This window comes from Hemitrygon akajei, chromosome 5 (genome assembly GCF_048418815.1).
Source record: "Hemitrygon akajei chromosome 5, sHemAka1.3, whole genome shotgun sequence".
Taxonomy (NCBI): domain Eukaryota; kingdom Metazoa; phylum Chordata; class Chondrichthyes; order Myliobatiformes; family Dasyatidae; genus Hemitrygon; species Hemitrygon akajei.
Window position 1 is genome coordinate 80,916,262 of NC_133128.1, and position 23,735 is coordinate 80,939,996.

The following is a 23,735-nucleotide window of genomic DNA, read 5'->3' on the forward strand; positions in this document are numbered from 1 at the left end:
CTAGCTTGGAGAAATTCTGGAAAGATGTCTTCACTACACTATCGGGTATTCTGAATCAGCACCTAGAACCTAACCCCTTAATTGCTCTGTTCGGTTTTTGGGGCGAGACAGATTTATGTCTGGGTCCAACTAAATGCCGAATACTATCCTTTGCCTCTCTCCTGGCGAGACGCTTGATCCTCCTTAGATGGAGAGATGTTGCCCCGCCCACTCATGCGCAATGGCTTAACGACATTATGGCCTGCTTGGACCTCGAAAAAATTCATTATTCAGTTCTCAATTCGGATTTAAAGTTCCATAAGATCTGGGGGCCTTTTATCGAGTACTTTCATAACCTTCCTCTTGACTAGGGTTTTTTTTTCTTTTCGGTCCCTTGCTTTCAGCTCCCTTTTTTTTCTGGTAGTAGGCATTATTATCCTCTGTTGCTAAGTGTATTCACAGTCTGGGAGTTTGACTGTCCGGACTTATACTCTCTATATTGTGTGGTGGTTGGTCTGGAATTGTTGTTTTTTTTTCTTGTGTTGTGGGGTTTGGGGAGGACACTAAGCTCACTTGTCTTTAATTTAGGTGCTTTTTTGTTAAATTCTCTTCCTCTGTAGCATATTGTTATTGTATGCTTAACCTTGCTCTGTATTAATGCTCCCCACTGGGATTTGGGGTTTTTAATTTTGTAAAATGTTTTGAAAAACTAATAAAAAAAATTTAAAAAAAAAGAAAAAAAAAAGAAGTGGTCCCAACACCAACCCCTGCAGAACACCACTAGTCACTGGCAGCCAACCAGAAAAGGATCCTTTTTTTCCCACTTGCTACCTCCTACCAATGCCAGTGCTCTAACCATGCCAGTAACTTTCCTGTAATACCATGGGCTTTTAACTTGGTAAGCAGCCTCATGTGTGGCACCTTGTCAAAAGCTTCCTGGAAGTCCAAATATACAACATCCACTGCATCCCCTTTATCTATCCTACTTGTGATTGCCTCAAAGAATGCCGACAGGTTCTTCAGGCAAGATTTTCCCTTAAGAAAACCACACTGACTTTGTCAGTGTCATCAAGTACTTCATAACCTCATCCTTAACAATTGACTTCAAAATCTTCCCAACCACTGAGGTCAGGCTAACTGGTCTATAATTTCCTTTCTGCTGCCTTCCTCCTTTCTTTAAGAGTGGAGTGACATTTGCAATTTTCCAGTCCTCTGGCACCATGCCAGAGCCCATTGATTCCTGAAAGATCATTACAAATGCCTCCACAACCTCTACTGCTGCCTCTTTCAGAACCCTAGGGTGCAGTTCATCTGGTCCAGGTGACTTCTATACGCTTGGGTCTTAAAGCTTTTTGAATACCTTCTTCATTGTAATAGTTAACTGCATTCACTTCTCTTCCCTCACACCCTTCAACATCAGCACACTGCTAGAGTTTTCCACACTGACGACTGATGCAGAATACTCATTTAGTTCATCTGCCATCTCCTTGTTGCCCATTATTATTTCCCCAGCTTCATTTTCTATTGGTCCTATATCATCTCTCATTTCTTTTTTTCTTTTTTACATACTTGGAAAAAGCTTTTACTATTCACTTTGATATTGTTTGCTAGCATGCTTTCGTATATCACCTTTTGTCTCCTAATGATTCTTTTAGTTGCTCTCTGTAGGTACTTAAAAGCTTCCCAATCCTCTATCTTCCTGCTAATTTTTGCTTTGTTGTATGCCCTCTCTTTTGCTTTTACATTAACTTTGACTTCCCTTGTCAGTCGATCATATTGTGATCACTGCCTCCTAAGGGTTCCTTTACCTTAAGCTCCCTAATCATCTCCGGTTCATTACATAACATTTAATCCAATACAGCTGATCCCCTAATAGACTCAAAACAAACTGCTCTAAAAAACCATCTTGTAGGCATTCAACAAACTTGATCTCTTGAGATCCATTTCCAATCTGATTTTCCCAATTGACCTGCATGTTGAAATCTCCCATGACTGTCATCTCCTATTGCCCTTTTGATATGCCTTTTCTATTTCCTGTATATAACTGCCGTCAGATTCCATTTACCCATGCAGTTTCTTAACTCAGCCCACAAGAATTCAACACCTTCCAATCCTTTTTCACACAGATATCCCAGCCAATAGAATAAAATTAACTATAATATATATATAGTTATATATTAACTATATAATTAACTAAATTATCTATGGCCATAATAATTTTATATACCTCTACTAGGGAATACAAACCCAACCTATTCAATCTCTCACATTGACTGAAGACCCTTGTGAAGTATCATTGTGGTGAATCGTGTCTGCATTCTCTCTCCACAACTCTAGCATGCTATTTAGAACTGTACACAATACCTCAAGTGCAGTCTAAGGAGTGTCTTATGGAATTGCAACCTATCATTTCAACTTTTGTGTTCTCTGCCCTGACCTATGAAGACAAGCATACTATAAGCCTTCTTTACTGTTATGTTTTGTAACTCCAAAACATAAAACTAATTGAAGTAAGAACAGGGGAGTGGGATTGTGAGTCTAACTCTGATTTTTACTTTAATCAAGACATGCACGTAGCATCATGTTGTATGCAAAGCACTTATTTTTCTATATAACCCATAATGAATTGTTAAACAAACAAGAATGCTTGATCATACAATATATGTACAATATTGCTCAAGTATTACTGAAATATTAAATACACACCAGTCACCACCCTTTCTACTTATTTTGCCATTTTTAGGGATCCATAGACTTGAACCCCAGGGTCACTTTGTTCATTAAGATTCCTTAACATGCTTAATCCTCAATACTGTACATATTTTACCCCCATTTGACTTTCCAAAATGCATCACCTTGCAGTTGTTGAGATGTGATTGCATCTGCCAGTGCTCTGACCAGCTTTCCCTCTGAGCTGTTTCCTCATTATCCACAACAGCATCGGCAATTTGTGCTATCCCAGTTGTTAACATACATCACAAACAAGAGTCTCAGTACCAGACCCCACAGTATGCCACTAATTATAGATATATAATCAGAAAAGCACTCTTCCACCACCATCCTTCTTTTAATCTGCTTGCTTTGGTCCCACTGTGACAAACTGCTTGAAAGATGTGGGCTCTGTAGGAATTACAGGCATTGCCATATTTTGTTATAGAAACAGATTAACATTTGGAGCAACTTCAAACTTTTACTGCTGTCTGTAGCCTGAAAATCATAAGCACATTATAATTTGAAAAAAAAAGCATCTCTGATCACTTAAATAATCAATTTGAATCCTTTATGTATCTGTTTCTCTGAAATATTTGTCCCTCATCACCGTAAAGGATACTATCAACCTTGATACAAGGATACAAGTTTTATAAGATGTTCTGCAGTTTTCAGAACCGGTTTGCAGTCAGTGCTGTGCATGAGGTCTGTAGGTAAATGAGTTGATAATTGGCCTGTGGTTCAGGTCATGTTGAAAGTCTCAATCCAGAGATTTGATAATGTGATCCAGAGTGTAACTTTTGGAGTGATAATGAAGGAGATAGCATTTCATCTTTTGAACTGAGATGCCATTTTGAAGAATATTGGAGTACTTCACCACATTCTGGGCAGTATTTAACTTTCAAAACATGCCATCAGAAGCAAATGATATGTTAGTTTATTGATTGGTGCTTGAATGCAAATTTATTGGAGCTTTTCTAACATTACTGGGGTGACAATCTTTTCAGAAGCTGTTATTTGGCTACAAGTTGCTAATTTGGGGACGTGGGGTTTATCCTTAATTGAAGTTGGCAAGTTGGGATTTAAGTGTAAATATTTTCTGTCTCTCTTCTCTTTCCCTCTGAGGTTTGAAGACGTGGGTGTGAGTAAGCTGGAGGGTGGTACTGAAAGGAAGAATTCTGCAGATGCTGGAAATTTAAATTGTGTTTGCATATCGGCTCTTGATGCAGACACAGGAGAAAGGCTCCTATAATTTTAGAAATAGCCAAGAAGTTTTCAAAGTAGTTTTATTTAGATCAGAAATGTTGCTGGCTCAGTTAAGTGTTGGCCATGTACTAGTATACAGATGAAGTATTACTTGCCAAATAGCCTCAGAATTACTGACATTTTGGACGTAAGAATTTAAGATTAGGAGGAGCAGGATATGCCGTCCTGTGCTCAGTTCTTTTAACGAGATCCTTTTATTTTCCTTTCTAATAACAGGGCGACTTCACCTGGAACAGCATGTCTGGCCGCAGTGTTCAACTAAAGCCAGTCCCTATTCAGAGTCTCTCGGAGCTGGAGAGAGTACGGCTTCAGGAAGTGGCTTTTTATCGGCTGCAGCAGGACTACGACTTGGGCTGCCAGGTTACAATTCCAAAAGGTAAGAGTTCGCCATTGCACCTGGTTCCTCAGAAAGATTGCTGATCACTTCGTTTTTTGCTCGTACTTTAACTTTTCAGAAATGCATCTGCTGTATTTCCTGGTAATTGTAAGAAGTTGTGACATAGGTTTTCAGCAGATGAGATTAAAGCCTTGTAATCTGGGTTGTCATCTTTTCAAGGTAGTCCTGGAAGTCAAGGGTTTAAAAAGTAATCAGATCAATCAGGGAGAAAAGTCATGGGCTATTCATTTTTTTAAAAAAAAAGAAAAGTTGTGCATTTTTCAAATGTTTTGTTTTTCTTTTGGTTGCTAGTTGTGTGAACAAAGAATATTGAAGGCATAAAGATAAAGAATAATTTTGACAATTGGGCCAGGAATGGGGTAATGGAGATTGTGTGTGCTTTCCATCTGAAGTAGAAATGGATGGGAATGGCTCTCACTGACCTGCAAATCTTTCACATCGTAATCAAATTTCAAAGTAATTTTATTCTCAAAGTGCACCATATACAACCCTGGATTTATTTTCTTGCGGGCATACACAGTAAGTCCAAGACTGCACCCAATAAGCAACCAATGTGCAAAGGACAACAAACTGAAAATATGAAAGAGGAAAAAAGTCATAAATTAATAAACAATTAAGTATTGAGAAAGTCAGATGAAGATTCCTTGAAAGTGAATCCATAGATTGTGGGAACAGTTGAGGGGTAATATCTGTTCCTGAACCTGGTGGTGTTGGGTCCTGAGGGTCCTGTACCTTCTTCCTGAACATATTCTCAGAGAATGTGGTGAAACAAAGATTTACAGTGAACCTCTGTGTTATCGCGTAGCAGTTGGATGGATTGATAGACAAATAGATAGTTTATTGATCCCAAAGGGGATTACAGTGTCACAGTAGTATTACAAGTGCACAGATGTACAAATATAGGCAGTCCTCGGGTTACGAACGAGTTCCGTTCCTGAGTCCATCTTTAAGTCGGATTTGTACGTAAGTCGGAACGAGTACATCCAGTATTATTTAGCATCAGTTAGTCAAACGTTTGTCTTAGTATATAGTATATATTTTACCTTTCTATGCATATAAAACACTTAAGAAACACGTCCAAATACACTAAAACATCTTAAACATAATAATACACTAATAATAAAAGTAACTACATACAGCTCCATCGATGTCTTGCATCCTGGAAGGGGTATTCGTGAGGTAACACTATGATGGACCTAGTGCTGGAGGGTCAGGGTTTGATTCTGCTGCTGGAGAGGGCAGGTTTACTACTGGAGTCGATTTCTTGAAGTAGGCATCAAGGGAGGCTTGTACAGAGCTTTTCTTTTTCTGGTCATAAATGGTCTTGTAGCAGCTGAGTTCCTTGGTAACTGCACGGTAAACTTTGGTGAACCTCTCTGTATCAGGATCTTGCTCCTCTAGCTCTACCATCCCTGCTTCAATGAGACGAAAGGCTTCAGCTAACTCTTTTGTCACAAACTTTTTCGGTTCTGGAGTTCCTAGGTCCCAGTCTTCTTCTTCATCAAATGCTCTCATCTGCTGCTCTAGTTCCATAAAGTCTTCATTGGTCAGTTCTTCAGCATGGGAGTTGAGTAACGACATCATTTTCACTGATGTTTAACTGCAGTTCATTACCAATATCAACCACAGCTTGCCTGGCTTCAGCGATGTCATCAGCTGTAAACCCCTGAAAAACATGCACGAATTGGGGGCACAATTTGTCCCACACTCCTTTCATATTGACTGCTTCACTTCATCCCAACAATCAACAATATTTTTGTTGGCATCATAGATGTTATAATCCTTCCAGAACTCTCTTAAGCTCATCGTATCATCTTGGGTAGCCCTGACTGCTTGTGTGAAGGTCTGCCGTAAATAATAGGCCTTAAAGGAGGCTATGACTCCCTGATCCATTGGCTGAAGTAGTGATGTGATGTTGGGGGGTAAAAATATGACCTTTACATTGGGGTGAAGGTCATCTAAAGTGCTTGGATGTCTGGGTGCATTGTCAAGCACAAGGAGAATCTTGAAAGGAATTTTCTTGGCCAAGCAATAATGTTCAACAGCAGGAACAAAATGGTTCAAGAGCCAATCTTCAAAGATGGCAATTGTAACCCAAGCTTTTGAATTTGCCTTCCAAATAACGGGAAGAGATGCCTTAATGATGCAGCGAAGTCCCCTTGGATTTAGAGAGTGATACACAAGCAAAGGCTTGAGCTTGAAATCCCCGGATGCGTTACCCCCAAGCAATAACGTTAGCCTATCCTTCGATGCCTTATGCCCTGGTGCACTTCTTTCCTCTTTCGAAATGTAGATCCTTTCAGGCATTTTTTTTTCCAAAATAAGCCAGTCTTGTCTACATTAAATATTTGTTCTGGCAAATAACCTCCCTCCTCAATAATTTTTTTAAACATTTCAGGAAAATCACTCACAGCACTTACATCGCTGCTTCACCTTGCACTTTAATATTATGTAAATTTGCCCTCACTTTGAAACGATTGAACCAACCCCTACTCGCAACAAATTCTTCATCACAATCACCCTCACTTGCTGTACGTGCAGCTTTTAAATCATTGAGAAGGCTTTGAGCCTTTTCTTGCAGTAAAGTAAGGCTAATAAGAATATTACACTTTGATCATCTAACCAAATTATCAATAGCCTTCCCATTTCAATAATCAAACCACTGCATTCCTTAGTAATAATTGTAGCTTTCATTGGGGCAGGGCCTTTCACATGCTCCATTATTCTCACTTTATCGACTGACTGTAGCCTATCACTTTTCCAATGACTGATGACTTTTCGCCTCTTTCCGATCGCTTTATTATTTCCACCTTATTTTTAATCGTGATTGTTTTCCTTTTCTTTGATCCATCACTAGCACTTGCATTGGATTTATGCTTTGGAGACATGATAAATAAGAGAAAAATTTAAGCCAAATACAAAGTTACACACTCAACACGGTGTAAACGGAAATGTGATTTGACTTAAACTGGTGGATGGCGTTCTCCTTCCTCGAGCCGACGAACCGCTGAAGCCGCGCAATGTTTTCATGAGCGTCACAGCGTAGTGTGTGCGTTCGTTATTATGAACAATTGTAATTAACTTGAATTTTCAATATAATAGGCTTTATGGCAGGCCGTTCGTAAGTACGAGTTGTTCGTAAAGCGGACATTTGTAACTTGGAGACTGTATACAAATATTAGAAGAGAAGTAAGAAAGAATAAAAAAATAAGTTACCTCAAACAGTCTAACAGGAGTGGAGTCATCACTTCCCCAACTATAGGTTGACTCATTATGCAAAGTTAAGAATGACCTCATGTAGCGCTCTTTGGAGCAGTGCAGTTGTCTTTGTCTTTTACTAAAAGTGCTCCTCTGTTCAGCTAAGGTGGCATGCAGAGGGTGAGAAACATTGTGCAGAATTGCCAGGATTTCTTGTAGGGTTCTTTGTTCTACTACAGCCTCCATTGTGTCCAGTTTGACTCCTATAACAGAGCCAGGCTTTCTAACCTATTTATTGAGCCTGTTGGCATCACCCATGTTGATGCCACTGCCCCAGCACACCACCGCGTAGAAGATTGTACTGGTGACAACAGATTGGTAGATGTGAAGGAGAGACCTGCATACTCCAAAGGACCTCAGTCTCCTCAGATCCAGCTATTGACGGGATGGTTAAGAGGTGACCAGACGAATATCCCCGCTGTAAATTTAAATTATAAATTATATTTGCTTACTTAAGTCACTTTGGATTTCAGTGATTTCTGATTTCTTTTCTTCTGTATTCACTAAGGAGAAGTATATTGAATTGTGTAAGGTAAGGGAAACAAGTAGGGTAGTTATGGAAACTATGATGATTAAAGAAGAGGAAGTACTGGCGCTTTTAAAGAATATAAAAGTGAATAAGTCGCCGGGTCCTGACACAATATTCCCTAGGACCTTGAGGGAAGTTAGTGTAGAAATAGCAGGAGCTCTGACAGAAATATTTCATATGTCATTAGTAATGGGGATGGTGCAGGAGGATTGGCATATTGCTTATGTGGTTCCATTGTTTAAAAAGGGTTCTAAGAGTAAACCTAGCAATTATCGGCCTGTAGATTTGACGTCAGTGGTGGGTAAATTAATGGAAAGTATTCTTAGAGATGGTATATATAATTATCTGGATAGACAGGGTCTGATTAGGAACAGTCAGCATGGATTTGTGCATGGAAGGTCATGTTTGACAAATCTTATTGAATTTTTTGAAGAGGTTACGAGGAAAGTTGATGAGGATGAGCAGTGGATGTTGTCTATATGGACTTCATTAAGGCCTTTGACAAGGTTCCACACAGAAGGTTAGTTAGGAAGGTTCAATTGTTAGGTATTAATATTGAAGTAGTAAAATGGATTCAACAGTGGCTGGATGGGAGATGCCAGAGAGCAGTGGTGGATAACTGTTTGTCAGGTTGGAGGCCGGTGACTAGTGGTGTGCCTCAGGGATCTGTACTGGGTCCAATGTTGCTTGTCATATACATTAATGATCTGGATGATGGGGTGGTAAATTGGATCAGTAAGTATGCAGATGATACTAAGGTAGGTGGCATTGTGGATAATGAAGTAGGTTTTCAAAGCTTGCAGAGAGATTTAGGCCAGTTAGAAGAGTGGGCTGAATGATGGCAGATGGAGTTTAATGCTGATAAGTGTGAGGTGCTACATTTTGGTAGGAATAATCCAAATAGGACATACATGGGAAATGGTAGGGCATTGAGGAATACAGTAGAACAGAGTGATCTAGGAATAATGGTGCATAGTTCCCTGAAGGTGGAATCTCATGTGGATAGGGTGGTGAAGAAAGCTTTTGGTATGCTGGCCTTTATAAATCAGAGCATTGAGTATAGGAGTTCGGATGTAATGTTAAAATTGTACAAGGCATTGGTGAGGCCAAATTTGGAATATTGTGTACAGTTCTGGTCACCGAATTATAGGAAAGATGTCAACAAAATAGAGGGAGTACAGAGGAGATTTACTAGAATGTTACCTGGGTTTCAGCACCTAAGTTACAGAGAAAGGTTGAACAAGTTAGGTCTTTATTCTTCGGAGCGTAGAAGGTTGAGGGGGGACTTGATAGAGGTATTTAAAATTATGCGGGGGATAGATAGAGTTGACGTGGATAGGCTTTTTCCATTGAGAGTAGGGAAGATTCAGACAAGAGGACATGAGTTGAGAGTTAAGGGGCAAAAGTTTAGGGGTAACACGAGGGGGAACTTCTTTACTCAGAGAGTGGTAGCTGTGTGGAACGAGCTTCCAGTAAAAGTGGTAGCGGCAGGTTCGGTATTGTCATTTAAAGTAAAATTGGATAGGTATATGGTCAGGAAAGGAACGGATGGTTATGGGCTGAGTGCGGGTCAGTGAGACTAGGTGAGAGTAAGTGTTCGGCATGGACTAGAAGGGCCAAGATGGCCTGTTTCCATGCTGTAATTGTTATATGGTTATATGATTCCACTGGATTTATGTATATTGCACTCTGAGAGATCTTGGTTGTGAGAGATGTAGTCTTATTGGCTCATCCAGATTAAAAGCCTAACAGCAAAAAAAACACACTTGCATTTATACATGTTTAGTACAGTAAACTGTTTCAAGAAAGTTTACCCTTGGTTAATGGTAATGCTCCATGTCATAAGAAAGGTTGGGAATGTTTTAGGGAATATTTTAAAAGAGAGAGTATTGTTAGGAAAGGATTTCCAGAGATTCCAGAGGGAGGGTGAAATTGGAGGTTTATGGAAGAATGGTGTAAGCCAGACAAAAAGGCTAGCTGGGAATATCCAGATGAAAAATTAGGACATTGAAACAGGTTGGTGTACACAGAAAAGAAGTTTGCATTCTTTGTGTGCAGGATAGTATTGGCAAGCTTTCAAATTAGAGGAGGGAAAGCGTTGTTGAACTGCAGAGGTGAATGACATAAGGGTGTGCTGGTGGAAACGTGCCTCTCCTTCGCTCTGCTGTTCGAAGTAGGTAAATATCAATGCCTCAGAGTCGGGAGGTAAACCAGAAGTTAATGAGGCAGCATGGCCAAAATCAGCTGTATACTATAACAAAATCTGTAAAGCTCATTTGACCGAACAAATTCCCTTTCACTAGCATAAAGACTGCAGATACCTTTGCTGTCTCTGTATCATGGATTAATATTTTATTAACATCTCAGGCTTCCCACTTCGGATCATGTACAGGTGTCCCCCCCCTCCCCTTTATAAAGGTAGAGCGTTCATATGAAACCTTTCTTAAGCCGAAATGGTGTAAAGCGAAGAACCATTAATTTATATGGGAAAATTTTTCTTAAAAGCGAAAATCCTCTTTGTAATGCGAAAACAGGTTACTAATGTAGGTCTTTTGTAAAAGCGAACATTCGTAAGGCGGGGGACACCTGTACCATCAATCTAGTTGCCTATCAATATTTTAAAATAAGTTTGTACGTGTGCTGCTATAGGTTTATCTGTAAATTGATAAGTTTTAAGCAATAAATATTCCTCCGTTCCTACATTTGTTCCTCTGTTTCTCAGCTCCTGAAGGTGCTGATTTGTACTGTGCAGTAGGTTCACAGTGCTGAAACAGTTCCAATTCTCTGTCTGAGTGAATATTTGAGTGTTGACAATGAGTGTTGGCTGGTAGCAGTGTGTGCCACAGCCAGATCATACCTACCTTCCCCACCGATTACAAGTACCATTGACCAGAGCACACTGAAAGCAATGCACACAAGTAATGTGTTGGGCACAATTTTGCCAAAGCCATTGAGGTTCCATCTCCACTGTTCATTGCTTCAGCCTTATTTTCATTTTGAGTCGTTCACAGAAGTGAATGGCACAGGAAGTTACACTTTTCCTCCACCACTCTGCAAATGTTTTCTTTTCAAACATTTGTCCAATTTTCTTTTCAATTTCCTGCTGAATCTGTTCCCACCATCATTTGAGCAGTGCATTTCAGATCAGTTTTCCTCATTTCTTTCTGCTGGCTCTTTTAGAGTTTAACTTAACCCCTGTCCCCTAGTTACTAATGTTCTTCCCACCAAAAGCTTCTTCCTAAAAGCACTCTTTATTTGGATTCTTGCAGGTTAAAGACCAGGACGTGCTTTGAATCCTCTACCCATATTAGTTGCTAATGAACTAAAGGCAAAAGTTTTAATGAGTTAAGAAGGAAATCACGAGCGCTAAAAGAAGGCATAAGGTGCCTCGTCACCTTGTCCTAGCTGACGAGGCGAAGGACAATCCCAAGGGCTTCTACAGATACATTAAAAGCAAAGGATAGCAAGGGACAAAATTGGTCCTTGTGAACATCAGATTTGTCTTGTATAGATGACCAAAGAGATGGGGGTGATCTTAAATAGATTTTTTGCTTCTGTATTTACTTGGGAATGGGCACAGAGTCTATAGAAGTGAGGTCAGGAATTGTATATGGATTAGAGAGGAGGAAGTGTTTGCCGTGTTGAGGTAAATTTGAGTGTATAAATCCCCAGGACCTGACAAGGTTTTTCCATCTGACCTTGTAGGAGACTAGTGCAGAAATTGAAGGGGCCCTAGCAGAGGTATTTAAAATGTCCTCAGCCATGCGTGAGGTGCTAAAGGATTGGAGGATAGCTAATGTTGCCCCATTGTCAAAAAAAGGCTCTAAGAGTAAGGCAGGAACTTACTGGCCAGTGAGCTTGAAGTCAATAGTGGTTATGTTATTGAAAGGTATTCTAAGGGACCAAATGTATAAATATTTGGATAAACAGGGATTGATTAAGGATAGTCAACTTAGGGTTGTGTGTAGTAGGTCATGTCTAACTAAACTTAGAGTTTTTCAAGGAAGCTTACCAGAAAAGTTCAGGAAGGAAAGACAGTTGGATGTTGTCTACATGGACTTTAGCAAAGCCTTTGACAAGGTCCCACATGGGAGTCTGGTCAAGATGGTTAAGTCACTTGGCATTCAGGATGAGATAGTAAATTGGATTAGACATTGGCTTCATGGGAAAAGAAGAGAGTGGTAATTGATGGTTGCTTTTCTGTCTGGATGCCTGTGACTAGTGGTGTGCCACAAGGATCAGTGTTAAGTCAGTTTCAAGATTATTTAATGTCATTTCCATTGCACAAGGAGAACAAAATAATTGTTACTCCAGATCTGATGCAGCAATAAGAAAGCAATAAGGAGAGATCATCAGGATAAAAAACATGATAAATGTAAATACATAAGGTAGCTTATATACATAGATTGAAAATGTCTGTACATCAGAATCAGAAGTAGAATCAGATTTAATTCCACTGGCATATGTTGTGAAATCTGTTCACTTTACAGCAGCAGTATAATGCAATACATGATGAATAAATATAGAGAAAAAACTGAGTTACAAGAAGTATATAGATGTCTATTAAATCGTTAAAATCAGTAGGGCAAAAAGGCAGAAATAATAAAGTAGTGAGGTAGTACACAAGGTGACTGACAGGAAATGATAAGGTAGTGGGGTGGTGGTGTTGTCATCTGTATCAGTGATCTGGATGATAATGATGTGGCACACTGGATCAGCAAATTTGTAGGTAACAACATGATTAAGGACGAAGTAGACAGTGAGGAAGGCTGTCAAAGCTTGCAATGACCAGCTGGGAAAATGGGCTGCCAAATGGAAGATGCAATTTAATGCCGAGAAGTGTGAGGTGTTCCACTTTGGGAGGACAAACCAAGATACAACTTGCATGGTATCAGTAGACCTCGGAGGAGTACAGCGGAGCAGAGGATCTGGGAGTACAGATTCATAATTACATGAAAGTGGTGTCACAGGTCATAAAGGGAGCTTTTGGTACATTGGACCTAAATAATCAAAGTACTGAGCACAGGAGTTGGGATGTTATTTTGAAGTCGTACAAGATGTTGCTGAGGCTGACTTTGGAATATTGCATGCATTTCAGGTCACCTACCTACTGACAATATAGCAACAAGATTGAAAGAGTACAGATAAAATTTACAAGGATGTTGCTAGGAGGGTTCAGCAGCTGAGTTGTAGGAAAGGTTGAATAGGTTATTAATAAGCTATCAGCGGAAGTGGTGGATCTGGATTGGATTTCAGCATTTCAGAGAAATTTGGATAGGTACATGGATGGGAGGGGAATGGAGGGCTACACGCTGGATGCAGATCGATGGGACTAGGCTGCATAATAGCTCAGCCAGTACTTGATGGGCCAAAGTGCCTGTATCTGTGCTGTAGTTCTCTGTGATTTAAAAAAATAAAAGATGTTGAGGCAGGATTGAGTCATAATGACACTTAGTCATTTGAGCCTTCACTATTTAGTATGGTTGATCATAGAACAATACGCCAGAGTACTTTGATCCAAAACATTGTGCTGACCTTTTGACCTACGCCATAGTCAATCTACCCCTTTCCTCCTATAAACCCTCAACTTTGATCCCTCTAGTTACCTAGTCAATAAGTTTGTGTCTCCTCTGATCTTGCGGGCCCAATTCCATTTTGCTGTTTGATCTCAGAATAATGGAGATCAAACAGCAAAATGATTTACAGCTCTTGCTGCTTGTTATAATAAAAGCTCTTTTACTAGTTGTCCAGAATGTTCACGCCTGTTGTGGCAGGAACCACCCGGGGTGGCACAATAGTGTAGCAGTCAGCACAATTGCTTTGCAGTGCCAGCAATCACCAATTGGGGTTTGATCCCCATTGCTGTCTGAGGAGTTTGTGCATTCTCCTTGTACTTCCTTCGGGTGTTCCATTTATCTCTCACATTCCAACTTCAGGAAGGAGAAGTCAAGGGAATGCGCACCAGTCCTCATTGAGGGATCAGCAATGGAAAGGGTGAGCAGTTTCAAGTTGCTGCATGTCAACATCTCTGCAGACCTATCCAACATATTGATGGGTTACAAAGAAGGCATGACAGCGGCTATCCTTCATTAGGAGTTGACACCAAAGACTCACCAATTTCTACGGGTATACCATGGAGAGCATTCTAACTAGTTGCATCACCATCTGGTATGGAGAGGCCACTGCGCAGGATCAGAAAAGTTGCAGAAAGTTGTGAATTCTGTCCGTTCCATCATGGGCGCTAACCTCCCCAGCATCCAGGCCATCTTCGAAAGGCGATGCCTCAAAAAGGTGGCATCCATCATTAAGGACACACCATCTTCTTATTGGTACCATCAAGGAGGAGGTACAGGAGGCCTGAAGACATACTCAACCTTTTATGAACAGCTTCTTCCCCTCTTCTATCAGACTTTTGAATGGATTAATGAACCAATCCATGAACACTAGCTCAATTTTTTTTCTTTTTTTGCTCTCTTTTTGCATTACTTAGTTGAATTTTTTTCAAAATATATTTCTTATTGTAATCTATAGTTTTTTATTATTATGTATTACAATGTACTGCTGCCACAAAACAACAAATTTCACAGCACATGACAGTGATATTAAGCTTGATTCTGATTCTGAAGATGTGTGTTTAGAGTTAATGAGTTGAGTTGTGAGCATGCTATGTTGGTGCCTGTTGTGGCAACACTTGTGGGCTGCCCCAGCGCATTGCCCGGACTGTGTCGGTCGTTCATGCAACTCAGTGCATTTCACTGTGTATTTGGATGTTTCGATATACACGTGACAGTAAATGTGAATCTTTAATCTAATTCCCAAAGTATCAGCAGCTAACAAATACAAAATAAAAATAGTACATTGGAAACACTTGGCCTCCAAAGAGGCAAAAACTCCTTCCGGTTGATGATCTTTCATTAAGGCTGTTGAAAATCCTTAAACCTTTGACCTAACATGTTAGCCGTTTTTCTCTCTCATTTTTCCCTTGATCCGTGTCAAAGAAAACCAAATTAAATCCACTGTGATTCAATGTTGTGAAACAATAAAACATGGAAACTTCCAAGGGGCTGAATGCTTTTTATAGGCACTATATCTCAGAAGGATTAACAGATTTGCAGGCCATGATGTGAGTGCTGCTTTCTGTGCTGTAATGCCTCACTCTTTGGGCAAAACTTACTGCAGGGTGGCAAGGGATTAATGACCTCTCCACTACTTATGTGATGATAAATAGGGAGGCTGGTCCTTCAACACCTGTGGAGATTGAATCCTGTTAGATCTCAATCCCAAATTTGGAACCATAATAAGACTGTGGGAGCAGGGGTAGAACACTTTGCCCCTTAATCCATTAGGACGCTGACTGCATCATGATAAAGTAGCTCTAGGAAGGAGGACCTGCATTAAGAAAACTGCGAGTGAAAGTTGTGCCTTCCGAACACTGTCACTTTGGTCATGTCCAAAATCAGTAATGTTGCCTCTGGTGCTTTCCCGTCTACTGTAAAGCTGAGCATTAGACTCCAGCATTGTAAACGGCAAGTACGCACTCTTATCTGGTGCCTCCCAAGAAGCAGCTGAATCTTTTGTTTTGATCTTCTAGGCGCATTGAGAGAATTCGTCACTGAATGGGAGCGGTATTCTTGGCTTTGCAGAACAAAGTCTATGAAGTGGCAGCATGATCTGCTGTGTGATGCATAAATTTTCAGTTTTCTGTTCTCCTTTGCAGCTGATGCAGTACATTAACTTCCATTGGCCTTTTGTAGACTTAAAATGTTTCTTGTTTAATCATTTTTATTGTAATAATCTAGTGATGAAGTATTACTATTATTGCTAACTAAAAGGAATAGTAGGTCATACAAGAGAGAGAAATTGGATTGTACTTTGCTTTCTAAAATATGTAGTTACCCCTGATGTACTCATTTTTTCAGCTCATTTATTGCTTTGTCTCACTATTGCCTTCTTATTGTCTCATGATCTCACTCTCTATCTTGCTCTCTGTTTCTCATCAGTTCCTCTCTGCTTCTCTCTCCTGGCTTACTATTCTCATCTTGCTATGTGTCATCTGGCTATTCAGGCAAGATGGCACTGGTGAAACACAGCGGTGTGTCGTGGGCAGCTGACGCAACTTCTAAATATACTTCTGAATTAGTCTCGCTGTATTCTGCAGCCTGTAATTTCTCTAAGTAATGAACTTTTGAACAGTCTTAATGAGCGAGTGATTTCATGATCCTCTTTGGGACTTGGTGGACTTAACTCTCCAGAACACACGAACGGCACGAAGGTACCTTGCCATGGTTGAGAGGGAGGAGGGGAGGACTTCAAGCCAGACTGAAATGCAGGGGATTGAAACGTCCTCTACCCAGCATCTTGTTTGCAAATGTATGGACTTTGGAGAACAAGATAGAGAACCTAAGGCAAGTTTGCTATATCGTGGGGAATATTCTGTGTTTCAGTACAAACACGATGGATACGTTGCTAAGACCTAAGGGCTTCTTGATACACTGGATGGACAATTCTGCTGATTCAGAGAAGGCAAAATGTCGGGGACTGTGTTTCTTGATAAACTCTTCGTGGTGCTCAGACGCAGCAGTCTTGTTGCATGCCTTCCCTCGACTGGAACATCCAGTGATTAAGTACCGACCAAGAGAGTTCTCCTCTGTGACCTGACTGCAGTTCACATAGCGCCAAAGGCCGATGCTAATCAGACACTTGATATATCGAGTGCTGCCATCAGCAGACAAGAAACAGCCTACCCTGATGCCTTTCAAATCATTGATGGGGAATTCAGTCAGGCTTGTTGAAGAAATCTCTGCCCAATTATCACCAATATATAACCTGCAGCAGCAGGGGTCCAAATACACACAAGCACTGCTATACCATGATTAGGAATGGCTATCGTTCCTGCATTTCAGGAAATCCGATTACTTGGCTGTCCTTCTCCAAGAATTGGTCGCAGGAGGCAGGGGAGCAGCTAAGGGTTTGCTTCGAGTTAGTGGACTGGGCTGTGCTGAGGGATTCATTAGAGGATCTGAATGAATATACTACAGTTGTCACGGACTTTTTAAAAGCAGTCATAGATGAATGTGTCTTTGCAAAGTCATTCAGTATTCCCTTACCCAGGGGTGTCAAACTCATTTTAGGTCACGGGCCGGATTGAGCAAAATGCAGCTTCATGCGGGCCGGATCAGTCAGACGCGTGCGAACGCAGCTTTCGTTGCCTTCGTTTTTTCAGCCTGCTCTCATGTGTCTCAGTCTCTGCTATAACTACAAAGTGTTTCACTTTACAAATTCCGTTTCTTATGAAGAAGACTGCCGAATAAACACTAAAAACCCTGAAAACCTGGTACCTGAATAAACTCAGCATTAGCCATATCATACACCATAGGTGCTTCGATTACTGGGGCCAGCTTTAATAGTAATTAGATATTATCTCGCGGGCCAAAGATAATTCCACCGTGGGCCGGATTTGGCCCACGGGCCTTGAGTTTGACATATATGCCCTAACCAGAAGCCCTGGATGAACCATGAGATCTGCATTCTGCTGAGGACCAGATAGTGGCATTCAGGTCTGGTGACCAAGTAAGATACAAGAGGTCCAGGTACAATCTCCAGAAAGCCATCTCACGTGCTATGTGGCAACTCTGGACCAAACTTAAATCACTGAAGGATGCTCGATAGCTATGGCAGGGCTTGACTGCAATTTCCTCGTACTAAGTGCAGCCAAGTGACGTAGGTGAAAACAAGGCTTCACTCCAGAGTGAGCTCAACACCTTCTGTGCTCACTTTGACTGTCAAAACATGGAGAAACCTTGACGGACTTCCATAGCCCCATATGACCCTGAGGCCGACATGAGAGCACCCTTCCGGAGGGTGAACATCCGAAAGCATCCGGGCCAGTAGGGATACCTGGTTGCGTACCAAAGACCTGAGTTGATCAACTGACTGGAGTGTTCACTGATATCCTTAACCTTTTGCTTTGGCAGTCTGAGATACTCACCTACTTCAAGCAGGCTTCAATTACACCAGTGCCTAAGAAGGATGTGGTGACCTGCCTCAGTGACTATTGTCCAGTAATACTTACATCCACTGTGATGAAACATATTACCTTCTGCCTTAGCGTCTTGGATCTGCTCCAATTTTCCTACCATCACAACAGATGCTATTTCATTGGCTCTTCACTCAACCGTGGAACATCTGGACAGCAAAGATATGTACATCAGGATGCTCTTTATTGACTATAGCTCGGCATTCAATACCATTATTCCATTAAAATTAATCAATAAGTGGCAAGACCTTGGCCTGAATACCTCCCTGTACAATTGAATCTTCAATTTCCTCACTAACAGAATCCAGTCGGTCAGATTGGCATACAGGCCTCCTTCACAAACTCCGTCAGCACAGTTGCACCACAAGGCTGTGTGTTTAACCACCTGCTGTACTCACTTTACACTTATGACTGTGAGGATAAGCACAACTCCAATGCGTTATTTAAGTTTGCTGACACCACCACTGTTGTTGGCCGAATCAAAGGTGATGACAAATCAGTATATAAGAGGGAGAGTGGAAATCTGGCTGAGTGCTGCCACAACTAGAGCCTCTCAATCAATGTCAACAAGACCGAGGAGCTAATTATTGACTCCAGGAGGAGGAAACTGGAGATCTATGAGCCAGTCCTTATTGGGGAATCTGAGATGGAGAGGGTCAGCAACTTTTAACATTCCAGAGGGTCAGTCCTGGGTCCAGCGCGTAAAGGCCATTACAAAGAAAGCACGGCAGCAGCTCTACTTCCTTAGAAGTTTGCAAAGATTCGGCATGACATCTAAAACTTGAACAAACCTCTATCATGACCTTGTATGGAAACGGCGATGAGCTTGAATGGAAAATCCTACAATAAGTAGTGGATACATAACAGCCCAGTCCATCATGAGTAAAGTCCTCCCCACCACTGAGTACATCTATATGGAGCGCTGCTGCAGGAAAGCAGCATCCATCCTTAAGGACGTGTACCGGGCCATGCTCTCTTCTCACTGCTGCCATCAGGAAGCACGTACAGGAGCCTTAGGACCCACACAACCAGGTTCAAGGACAGTTGTTACCCCTCAACCATCAGGTTCTTGAACCCAAGGGGATAGCTTCACTCAACTTAACTCGCCCCATCACTGAACTGTTTCCACAACCCATGGACTCACTTTCAAGGACTGTTAACTCGTGTTCTTGATATATATATATATATTTTTTTTCTTTCTTTCTTTTGTATTTGCACAGTTGTCTTTTGCACATTGGTTGTTTGTCAGTCGTGTTGGGTGCAGTCTGTCATTGAGTCTATAATCTTTCTTGGATTTACTGTGTATGCCTGCAAGAAAATGTATCTCAGGGTTGTATATGGTGGCAAATACAGTTCTGTGTAAACATCTTGGACACATACTGTATAGATACATACTGTATATATATAGTACTTATATAGTACTGTAGTAATTTTATGTATTGCATTGTATAGCTGCTGCAAAAAAAAAATTCATGTGATATGTAAGTGATGATAAACCTGATTCTAATATGGACTGAGAGTGAGAAGGGTCCAGGGAGAGGGGAATCATGGTTTGGAAAAGAGGAAGGAAGAGGGGAGACAGTGGGAAGCACCAGAGAGACATTCTGTGATGACCAATAAAATTGTTCGGAATTAAATGACCTTGCCTGGTAACTTAGGGCTCAGTTTGTCTGCACCTGTGCAAACCCCTACCCCTGGCAGTCCTTCTCATACCCCTCCGTGGCGCTCCAGTGTCACCATTCCCAATATCCTTTGCTCTCGCCAGGTTTACAAACTCGCTCTCCGTTTCACATCGACAAATACGGTACTGTGCCAAAGTCATAGGCACCCCAGATATATAAACTGTATGTGCCTAAGACTTTTGAAGAGTACTCTATGTACTTTCATAATAAATTGACTTTGAACTTTTGCTATTCTGACCCTATCCCATGCCCTCTCTTGTTTATCCACCTCTATCAACATGTCTGTCTCTTCAAATGTGTAAAATCACTTGCTGTGTCCTTTTATAATTGTTCATGTTTACTTGAAAATCTAAGTAATGATGTATTGATATTCTGTTTGTTTTCTGGGAATTATGACTTGGCTTTCCACATAACTTTTTGTAAACAAAAGATTTGTTTGCACAGTGTGTTTATTATTGATCAAAGAATTTTCAAAGCCAAAGTCACAGATATTTGGACTAATTTACTGCCATCCAAGTGACAGAGAGGATTTGCATTTCCCCAGCTCCTTATCACTTTCTACGATTGGCATGCAGTGATGTGTAGTCAGAAAATGTTTTCTAACACAGCATGGTTCTGAAAATGAATTAAATGAGAAATGGCTGCTTGCTTTTGTAATTAGCTGAAGGAAGAATATTGAACAAGACCTGGAGAACTTTTCTATTGTTCTTATGTGATCTGCTGCAATTTTAGCTGAAGTTCATTGTGAGAAGCCTAGAATACAAGTGTGTGTGAACTGTATACCACACAGATAGGCCACAGTTCTCAAAATATGTCTGCTTGGGTCTCCAAATTATGGAACACATGATTGCACTGGAGATTTACAATGATTTTGTTCAGAAAATGATTGAAATGCAAGGGAAAGAGATGTAAGGTAAATTATAGAAGGACGACGAGGCAAAGGTTTTTCATCCAGTGGGAAGAAGGTGTCTGAGAAGTCAACAGCTTGGAAATGTTGGTACAAGTAGAAATCCTCAATGCATTGTAAAAAGCTACAGAGCCACTGAGTGTGGTTTTGATCCCAACTTGAGGAAGAATATACTTGCCTGATGTCAATAGACTTAAATTGATTCTTGAGATGAAGGGTCTATCCTGTGAGAAAGACTGGGCTGTTGTCACGGGAGTTTAAAGCATTAGAACAGTTTCATTGAGAGCACACACAAAATGCTGGAGGAACTCAGCAGACCAGGCAGCACCTACGGGAAAGAGTTTGGGCTGAGAACCTTCATCAGGACTGAAAAAAGAGATGAGAAGTCAGAGTAGGAAGGTGGGAGGAGGGTAGGAAGAAGTACAAGGTAGTAGGTTGATAGATGAAACTGGGAGAAGGGGAGGGGGTGATGTAAAGAACTGGGAAGTTAATTGGTGAAAGAGATAAAGGGCTGGAGGAGGGGGAACCTGATAGAAGAGGGTAAAAGGTCATGGAAGAAAGGAAAGGTGGAGGAGCACCAGAGGGAGGTGATGGGCAGGTAAGGAGTAAAACAGGAGTTGAGATGTATGTGATTATCAGAGGACTACCGCTGTGATTTCCTCTGGTAGAAGAACATCAAACTGGGGTAAAACATCAGGCTAGAGTGTGTGCTATATAGGATGAAGCTGAAGACAAATATTTTCAGGGGAAGGGTTGTAAATAAGTAGAATTCTCTTCTCCAGGTGGCTGGGGATCTCAGTTGATGAATTTATCGAAGGTTGAGGTGTTTTGCTGGATAGGAAACTGAGTGGGAAATTGGACGATGTATAGGATCAGTCCTGATGTTATTAATTGGCCGCCCAAAACTTGAGGGATGAATAGCTTACGCTTGCTGTTTCAAGTGGACTTGATATTCAAGATTTTCTGGTTCCATGTCAATTCATTTCATAATTTTGAATTACTAAGCATCTGTTCTCGGTGAATTTGCTTAAAACAAGAATGGTGCGGGCAAGCGCAGCAGTGTAGCTTCCCCCACCCCCACCACCCATGCAAGTAATCAACAAGGATGTATGCATCTTTCAATAATTGTGTCTTTTGTTTGCTTTTTGGAGGAGTTTGTTAATCACAGTCAAATTTAAGTGCACACTATGAAAGATGGTAGATATTGGTTCAGAGCAAAATATGTAATGCTGGAAAAAAAGACTCAGGGAACATCTGTGGAATGAGAAGTAGTAGTTAATGTTCCTGGACTAGAACCCTTCATCAGAGTCAGAAGAGTCGTAGACCTGAAATGCTAACTCTTTTCCCTTTCCAACGGTGCTGCCTGGCCTACTGAGATTTCCAACATTTTCCTTTTTTTTTCTTTCAGATTTCCAGTATCAGTAGATTTTTTTCTCTCTCCACTCTTCATCATTTCTTGTGCTTCATATCATTCTTTTATTTGATGCAACACCTCCTTGCAAGATCAAATTTTGAGGGGAAGCAAAACCTAAAATGCACAAGGTGGATTTTGCCACTGAGGCAATGGAGTGATGCTCATATCCAAGTAAGCATTTGATTCATGTTGACTTAATATGAAAAACAAATTGAAACTAGACCATTTGATATAAGAGCAAAATTAGGCCCTCAGTCCCAATCTCCTGTCTTCTCCCCATATCCTTTCATGGCCTTGACTAATCAAGAATCTATCAACCTCTACCTTAAATATGCCCAATGATTTGTGCTCCCCTGCCACCTGTAGCAACAAATTCCACTGATTCACCACTCTGACTAAAGAAATTCCTCCTCATCTCCGTTCTAAAATGATGTCCCACTATTCTGAGGCTCTGTCCTCTGGTCTTAGACTCCCACATCATAGGGAATATCCTCTCCACGTCCACTCTATCCGGGCCTTTCAACATTTAATAGGTTTCAATGAGATTCCCCCTCATTCTTCTGAATTCCAGTGAATTCAGGCCCAGAGCCATCAAATGCTCCTCGTACGACAGATCTTTCAATCCTGGAATCATTTTCATGAACCTCCTTTGAACCCTCTCCAATGTCAGCATATTTTTCTTAGATAAAAGGCCCATAACTGCTCAGAATACTCCACGTGAAGCTTCACCAGTGCCTTATAAAGCCTCAACATTGCATCTTTGCTTTTATATTTTAGTCCTCTCGACTAGAAATGCTAACGTTGCATTTGCCTTCCTTACCGTTGGACTCAACCTGCAAATTGACCTTTAATGAATCGAGGACTCCCGTGTCCCTTTGCACCTCGATTTTTAATTTTTCTCTCCATTGAGAAAATAGTCTATGGTTTTATTTCTTCTACTGAAGTGCATGACTGTACACTTCCCGACAATTTATTCCACTGCCATCTCTTTGCCCAAGTCCTTCTGTAGCCTCTCTGCTCCCTCAATAGTACCTGCCCCTCCACCTATCTTCATATTGTCCGCAAACTTGGCCGCAAAGCCACTAATTCCAGCATCCAAATCATTGACATGTAATGTTAGAAGAAGCAGTCCTAACACAGACCCCTGTGCAACACCACTAGCTGCTGGCAGCTAACCAGAAAACTCTCCTTTTATTCCCACTCTTTGCCTCCTGCCAGAGAAATAGGTTCACTCCTTTTGCAGAATTTGTTCTCGGCTCTCATTTGTGGCAGCAGATTAGGCGTTTCCTGGTTCATGCTTATGAGGTCTTTTTATTTACCTGGGAATGTTAATCAATACGTCATACTGAGGTGAAATAAAAAAAAAATAATTGAGCCTGACATTAATTACTGAGCATTACTTGGACCAAAATGAGCAACTTGATTCTAGGAAAGCATAATAGAAAACATCTGGAGTTGTGCCTTTTTTTCCCCTAGCTGCAGTGGGCTAGGAATTAATGTTTCAAAAATACTTTATTTAAAGCTATGGCACAGTAACAAGTCCTTCGTGCCCAGTGAG

The 23,735-nt window shown here is 40.9% G+C and overlaps 1 protein-coding gene across 8 annotated transcripts in view; it reads left to right on the forward strand.

Moving 5' to 3' along the window:
* Window positions 1-23,735, forward strand: part of LOC140727912 (rho GTPase-activating protein 6) — a 533,233-nt gene that overhangs the window by 378,939 nt on the left and 130,559 nt on the right. For all 8 annotated transcript variants that reach the window (XM_073045873.1, XM_073045876.1, XM_073045880.1 and 5 more), the window contains exon 2: window positions 4,171-4,330. In XM_073045873.1, the coding sequence (XP_072901974.1) occupies window positions 4,171-4,330 (160 nt within the window). The remainder of the gene's footprint in view (window positions 1-4,170; window positions 4,331-23,735) is intronic.